Below are 8,011 nucleotides of genomic sequence, written 5' to 3' on the forward strand. Positions count from 1 at the left end.
ATCGAAAAGCCGAACAAATCTATGCCGCGTTTCGGCCAGTAAGCATCAGTTACTCATCTCTCCTCTCCCCTAACCTTTGATTGTAAACACAATACACATTGATCAATGTCGAGTTTAATATTAAACGTTGCTTGATAAATAAACAAAAAAGTAAATATTTAATTTTTTGGTCCAACATGACAGAAGAAATCAAGGCTCAGATTATAGTAAGTTGTATCCGACGAGTAGTAAACAAAGCTAACCTCAAACTCCAAAACCTACTTGACAGGTTTATTTATTAGTTATTTTGATGATTAACAATTTATTATTTAAGGCACTACCAGATGATGTTTGTCAAAGGGCTGGCATGGCTGCGGTATGGCTCAAGTCCAATAAAATAGCTCTTTTTCCGCACAAAAGGCTCACTTTGAAGTCAAAAGGTTTGTGGTGCATTGAAGAGTACTATTCAGCAAGAATAGCTACATAAAATTAAATCGTTCTTACAGATACCACGAGTGAATATCATCCATGTGAAGCAAAAGTACACTTCGTCTGTCCAGAAGTCATTCTGTATTACCCCACTATCAGGAAGATGGTCAATGAGAGCAACAGTGTCTTCTTGGCAATTCAGAAGTTGAAAAGTAGTTCTCCCACTGTGATGAGTGACCCGAAGCCAGAAATATTCAAGTTTAGTAAACGGTATCGTTCTATTTTAAGAGCTTGCGTGGAGGAGCTGCAAGAACTTGCAGAAAAGTACTCGGACCAAAAACAGGGCCTGTATGAGAATTTACAAACTATATTTTACAATGTCGAGTGCGTCTGGCACTTGACAGAAATCCTTTACATAGACGTCACACCAGGTAAGGCTTGCAATTCTCATTAGATTCTGGTAACACCAACTGTGCCATTACAAGTGAATTTGCATGATTTTAGGAGAAGTTGTTTTGCCACAACTTCTAGAGTGGATCAGATTTCACTTTCCGTCCAGAGAAATAATGGCCATGAAAATACTGGCAAAAAAAAAAATTGGTGCAGATCTCGAAAACACAGATTACTGGGAAGCTGCATTTGGCTGTGCCTTACATGGAAAACTCGATATTGTAAGGGCATTGCTAGCGTTGCACAGCAAAGCGGACCATTCGTCGTTTGTTGCAGCGGAGAATGCGCTCAGAAACATGCCGGTCTACAGTGTGTACGGGGGGTACTCTGTGAAAGAATTTACCATAAGATGGAAACAGTGGCAAATGAATTTGTCTCAAAGTATTGACAGCAAAGTTTTTGCAATAGAAACAAATTTAGAATCCCTGATGAAGGTAGATAAAACTTTATTATTAATTTGTGTATTCAATATTAAAAACTTAACAATGCATTCGTTGTTCTACAGCTAGTTGTTGGAAATGAAATATGGGAATTCTCTAAGTACACCGAAGCTTGGTACGAGTTATTGGCAGCAAAATTATTTTACTCTGCCCCATGCTGCAAACAGCCAGAACTAGCTCGTTACGCAAATAGCGTTGCCTTGAAGTGGCAGAGCAGTAGGCAAATACCATTGGTTGTGTTAGATAATATCATATTGGCTCTCATGGAAAGCGATTTGCATCAGGTAATCAAGGAAATTCAATACATGAGCGATAATGGTTGGTTTGCTGCCCATTTGACAGACTTGCTTTACCATTGCGGCCGATTAAATATCATGGACAAGCACCAAGTCAAGTGAGTACCCTCTAAATTTTTTTTTTTTTTATCATCTTTATCTTTGATTACATTGCTTTTTTTCAGCGTTACAGATTTGCTTCACGAATCTCTTATACTGGATTACGGAAGTACCTTGATGAGTCATAATTCTCTGTGGCAATGTGGTGCAAGTTACCTGGAACATTGTGCTGAACAAGGCTCCACTAGGCTAGAAACGCTCTTACAAACTATTCCATTAGGCAGTGAAGCAAGAATCCATAAAATTGTCTACATTGCCATGGAAAATAAGATGCCCCATGTAGGTATGTCATGATAAAAATTTTATTTAAGAAATTGACAAAGCGTTATGAACTATTAAAAGTTGATAAACGCGTTCCATAATCAGCTTCCAGTATATGTAAGATACAAGGAGTAAAATGTATAAGCCAAGGGCGTCTAGGAAACGCCCTCGCTTGGGCTTTGAAAGCCAAGGATGGACTATTCGCGGGCCAAATTGCTGACAGGTTTCTCAGGTATTACGTTGAACACAAGAAAATTCAGTGTCACGACTTTTTAGAGAACCTAGGTGCCTGCATGCTCATTAGTGAGAGGTTGACTTTCTTAGGTAACTTGAAAATTTCTTTTTTAAACGGTTAGAGCTGCTTTGTTTGTTCTTTTTTGAACCAAAATATTTCAATTTTCAGGAAAATATTGTGAATTCCATCAGATGTATGGCATTGGAGAGTTTAAAGAAGCTGCCAGAATACTTATTTCGCTTATTGTTTCAAATTTGACGCCATCCTAGTAAGTGTAACATCTGCATACATGCACAGTTAATACGGGTTTTCACGTTGATGCATCTTTGAGATAACTGTCATGTTATTTTTGCAGCTTCTGGCCAACATTGTTAAATGATGCCATACCACTTCTGGATTCGCAAGATATAATCTTTTCGTCGGACGACACCTACGAACTATTGCGCGCGATCGAAAAGCGAGGCGATCATCCAAAATTTAAAGAAAAATTACCGATATTCCGTTTTGCCGCTGCACGCAATCTTGCTCGAGCTCTGATTATTGAAAATAACAATCCTGATTAGCCTGACCCTGACTACACGAGCCCATTTATGATAGTCTGACCTTTTTTTACTGTCATCAAGCAATAAGTTGATGTGAAACAATTTTTTATATTTTTACCGTAAGTTGTCGATAAGTAAATAAAAATATAATTTGTTATGTGCTGTTTTGATTGATATTCATAAAAAAGTTATTGAGTTAATGAGCCGCAAAACTTAGATTCAAAAAAATTTTTTTTTCAAATTTTATTTCTTAAAAAATTTGACGTTGATCATGACTGAGTTGTAAAAATATTTCATGGAATTTATGTTTAGATTCATTGATTATAACATCTTTTTGAGAGTTAAGTCGAGGAAAAATGTGTTCGATTTCATTTATCTGAATGGTATAGTTAGAAAAACGTTAACACATACATACATTTAGAATGAGATAAAACTTTTTTTTTAAGTGCGACCTTAAGAACAATTAGAGCTAGTGTATGGGGCTATGAGGTCAACCTTGTAATGACGTATGTACGTAAGCAATAAGAACTGTACTTAGTAATAAAGAAATAACGCAAATAAGACGAACAACAGCATGAATAGGTTCGTTTGGGGCTTAGCTTGGAACAGCTCGGAGCTCCTCCGAACTTTGCCCCAAAACACGCATTTTGCTCCGAGCAAATTCCTACAGTCAGTATATCTATATTTACGGCATTGGCCCTAAATACGGTATTGCCAATTGCCGTATTGGCCGATTAGCCCTAAATATAAGGTATTGGCCCTAAATATAGATATACCGACTGTAGGAACTTGCTCGGAGCAAAACGCATGTTTTGGGGTAAAGTTCGAAGGAGCTCCGAGCTGCTCCAAGCTAAGCTCCAAACGAACCTAATAAGAGAAGTAAACGTCATGATAGATTCGTTCAAACTCCTTTTGGTTCGGTCCAGTTCTCTTAGCAAAGTAGACCTGTTCTGTGTATATAGGTTTCAATATCTTATTCCTATTTCCGTGCGAGTGAAACAAATAACCAACGTTAGATCAATTTTTAAGTGAATTATGATCAATGCGATGATCAAGCCAGTTTTTTATGAGTTTGTAGCTATAGTGACAACGATGTAACAATTAAAAAACTTAGATTTGTAAAAATTCAATCATCATTTTCTTGCATGTTTCAAAAAATTAAACATTGCACGTCACTAAAAAGAGTGAAAAAGCAGCAATAATCCGTGTATATGATTTTTTCCTTATGATTTGCTAAAATTATTTATCGTATTGTTTTGATCCATAGGCGTTGGACACACATATACTTACTATAACCCTTACTGTATAGTACGGTACAGTAGATATTTATATCTTATTATACAAATATACATGTACCCTGGCCAGGCCCTGATCATAGCCTGCGGTCAACCTCATTACACCGTGTGATAAACTCTACATTTAAGCCTGGCCAGACCCCGTTCAAATGGATTGCAGATTTCTATTGACGTTGCGTCTGAACGCACCCTTAGGACTTGCATTGGGACAGCGTTCAATGCATGCAGTGCTAACAAAGTAACATTTATAGGGATTCTGCTGCAGCTAAATGTAGAAAAAGCCGGTGAGTCAGCAGATCATGGTCGGCAAGTTGGCAATTGGCATATGGCATGTTGGCACACTTGGCACTTCAGTGAAGTTCGTACAGTTGTATTGTATTGTCTGTCAAGAGAGTGTGGACGTACTGACGGTGCACTTTGTTATTTATTTTCTTTGTTAATGCTTACACATCCTGGTAGCTTCATTTTAAACATTCGTTCCTAGAAAAAGATAAACTAATTTACTGAAATGCCTCAATACAAGGGTAAGTCACAGTTTTTTTTTCTATGATACATGTTTTCTAACCCTGACGTTTAAAGATAGTACTTTATTTAGTTGCAAACCAATCTTACGTTTGTTTATTTTATGTATCCCGATTACGTTATTGATGATTGTGCATTTTTGAATTTTTTTTAAACTTTACACAGTACGAGTTAAATGGCAAAATGAGCTGTTTCCGGATGTCGAGGTTAATACTGAGGAGGAGCCTATGTTGTTCAAGGCTCAGTTGTATGCCCTCACAGGTGTCCAGCCCCAGAGGCAGAAGGTCATAATCAAAGGCACGACTTTGAAGGACGATAATTGGAATATTAATTTAAGAGACGTAAGAAGAACTTTTTATCGATTTTACTCGAGATATTAATAGTTTGCTATCAATAATTGGTCTTGTACTTTGAATCAGCAGATAAGCTGAACTGTCATCCTAGCTTTTTTCTTGTCCATCTCTATCTTCCTCTCTTCCTTCACTTTCATTTTTATTTTTGCCCTGATGCCATCAATCACTAAATTTCAATAATAAAGCATTCTTTCCATTAATTTATCAGAGGATATTTGAGTAAATGCAGTTTCAGCTTGATTGCTAAAACGAATTGTACTTTTATTTTAGGGGGCCATGGTACTAATGATGGGTTCCAAAGAAGAAGATGTTCCTCAGGAGCCTGTAGAGAAACCAGTGTTTATAGAAGATATGAGTGAGCAAGAATTGAACACTGCGCTGGACTTACCAGTTGGTTTGAAAAATCTCGGCAACACGTGTTACTTGAATGCCACAGTTCAGTGCTTGAAAACTGTACCTGAATTACGTGAGGCTTTAAAGAGTTTTAATGGAGGACTGATCATGCCTGAGAGTAGTATGCAGTTCCAGGCATCCCATTGCGTCACAGCTGCTTTAAGAGATTTGTACGAGGGAATGGACAAGGGCTCTACTCTCCCACCAGTTATTCTGGTTCAGATGATGCATTGTGCTTTCCCAAGATTTTCTGAGAAAACCAAGATGGGCGATTTTCAGCAGCAAGATGCTAATGAATGCTGGACAGAACTCGTACGAATGTTGCAACAAAAGTTGCCACCAAAGGTATTTATTTTATATTTCATTCTTTAACTTTCTACATTATCGCTGGTAATTGTGGTAGATAGTGGGTTATTTTACGATATTAGTCTCTTCAACCCAACCATTACTGTCATCTAGGAAAATTCTGTTGAGTCGGGAGAAGCTTCTTACAAGGCCAAATCAATAATTGATCAATATTTTGGTGGTACTTTTGATACAGAACTAAAATGTATTGAAACAGAAGATGAGCCACCAACACAGGGAAAAGAAGAATTCTTGCAACTCAGTTGTTTCATTTCAACTGAAGTAAAATACATGTTCAAGGGTCTTGAAGATAAATTGCAGGAACAAATCACACGAAAGTCGCCAGTTTTACAGAGAGATGCCCTGTACACGAAAACAGTGAGAGCTTACATCACTTTACATGAATAAAATAGCTAACATGTGAGGTAGATGAACTGAAAGTTTAAAATATTTGCTATTTCAGGCAAAAATTAGTCGATTGCCAGCATACTTGACAATTCAATTTGTTCGTTTTTTTTACAAAGGAAAGGATCAAGTAAATGCAAAAATTTTGAAAGACGTAAAGTTTGAATTAAACTTTGATGCGTTTAATTTGTGCACAAAGGAATTACAAAGTAAGCTTACGCCGATGCGTGAAAAGTTTCAAAAGTTGGAAGAAGCTCAGCTAGAACAAATTAAGTCCAAGAAAAAGATGGAGAAAAAGGAAGAGGAAGAAAAAAAAGAAACCAAGAAAGAGCCATTTTGGTTCCCAGACGGTAAGTTGAATTAAAATTATAACTCGATGTACACAAAGTTAAAGAGATTTATTTTTATGCACCCTCGAATTTTAAAGTTCCCATCTTAAGTAATTCATGTAAAGAGCAATGACTTGGTACAAGGCTTGACATCTATTGTTACAACTTAACAAAAATAAACTGTTTCGTACTGTTCATATTATTCCTTGCACATCTCTGAGTACTTCAGAAATACGTATATTTACCTTTTTAATTCTCTTTGAATTAATACTTCTTTTCAACGCTGATTTCTCCACTTTTTATTTACATTTCTTTATAAATACGAAATAAAACTTGAAGATAAAATACCTCTTAAATCGTTCTTTCGACGAGTCAAATCGCAACAATGCATCTATAAATTGAAATTCGCGTGTGTGACGCATGTCACAACTCTTGCAAGACAACTAAAAATGATATTGTCTTACTTTTCAGATCTTGGCTCAAATAACAGTGGTTACTACGAGCTACAAGCGGTGTTGACGCATCAAGGCCGCACAAGCAGCAGCGGTCACTACGTGGGTTGGGTTCGCCAGAAGGGAGACACTTGGCTAAAGTGTGACGACGAGAACGTCAGCGTGGTGACAAGTGAAGATGTGCTGAAACTAAGCGGTGGCGGTGATTGGCACTGCGCTTACGTTTTACTTTACGGTCCGCGAATATACGAAACTCCCATTGAGGAGCAGGAGAAAGTTGCCGCGGAATCCGTAACTACCTCAGAGCCCATGAGCACCGAGGAGACCCCACTTCAAAACTAGCTGGATTGATCAAGTGAGAAGCATCGTTTGCAACGATTGAGCTCGTATGTTGAGGTGAAAAAAGTTATGGATTGTGCTTTCAAGCCCGTACTACCTTCATTTTGGGTTAACGCTTACCAGCTTGGAACACATAAACATCGTTTTTCATGCATACTATGATGTTTCCTCCCCAGTTATGACAAACGTTATTTGCAGCTTGTCCGGAATTCCCTTTTTTTTTTTTCAATATCAACTAAGAACACTTGTTTAAAAGGACAATGCTAGATTTATTTTTCATAATGGTTTGTGATTGCGTGAAATGTATCTCATGTATTCATTCAGAAAAATCATTATGATGTAATTAATATCATGTTTTATACCAGACTCAATTTCTAGAAGTGAAAGCATAGCCAAGCTTCTACATTGATTTTTAATGTAAAATTATTTTATAATAAAATATCTTGCATTGGATAACTTTTTCGCATTTTTTGTGTTTCATTACAATATTTATATTTCACAATAGTTGTAAATGTTTATTTTATTTATTTTATTTTTAAATGAAGGCCTTAAATCTTCAGCAGTATTTAGAATAACAAAATGGTGCTTTTTGCAATTTAAAGCACGACCCTCTTTGATTTTGAAAACTAATTGAATGCCTTATTCGTTATCTAATTGGTTAAATCTGAGATCACGTGGTTATGATTCAAATGTCTTTCATCGGTTAAAAATAAACAGTTTGTGAATCATTACTACAACATACAAATTTTAAAATTTAATTGTTAAGTAAATGAAAACAAACGTTTCGAACCTTGTTTCGAAGATGTGCCATAAATATGTTCGAGATGTGAACACGTTAAAATTATCA

General features: G+C 36.6%; 2 protein-coding genes across 2 annotated transcripts; both read left to right on the forward strand.

Moving 5' to 3' along the window:
• On the forward strand, positions 1–2,888 carry Nup75 (nuclear pore complex protein Nup75). The gene is made up of 9 exons (XM_014353497.2): positions 1–206; positions 314–419; positions 486–839; positions 913–1,292; positions 1,364–1,692; positions 1,759–1,976; positions 2,060–2,278; positions 2,358–2,457; positions 2,545–2,888. Exons 1-9 carry the CDS (start codon positions 177–179, stop codon positions 2,750–2,752), a joined length of 1,944 nt encoding a protein of 647 aa, XP_014208983.2. The 5' UTR covers positions 1–176; the 3' UTR covers positions 2,753–2,888.
• A 1,355-nt stretch (positions 2,889–4,243) lies between these two features.
• Positions 4,244–7,554, forward strand: Usp14 (ubiquitin specific protease 14). Its single transcript, XM_014353494.2, has 6 exons — positions 4,244–4,550; positions 4,714–4,889; positions 5,172–5,639; positions 5,754–6,017; positions 6,103–6,394; positions 6,845–7,554. The coding sequence occupies exons 1-6, from the start codon at positions 4,535–4,537 to the stop codon at positions 7,165–7,167; spliced, it is 1,539 nt and encodes a 512-aa protein (XP_014208980.2). The 5' UTR covers positions 4,244–4,534; the 3' UTR covers positions 7,168–7,554.
• Positions 7,555–8,011: the final 457 nt, after the last annotated feature.

Source organism: Copidosoma floridanum, unplaced genomic scaffold, assembly GCF_036245765.1.
Source record: "Copidosoma floridanum isolate Cflo_tuat_1 unplaced genomic scaffold, Cflo_Japanese_pri ptg000011l, whole genome shotgun sequence".
NCBI classification, from domain to species: domain Eukaryota; kingdom Metazoa; phylum Arthropoda; class Insecta; order Hymenoptera; family Encyrtidae; genus Copidosoma; species Copidosoma floridanum.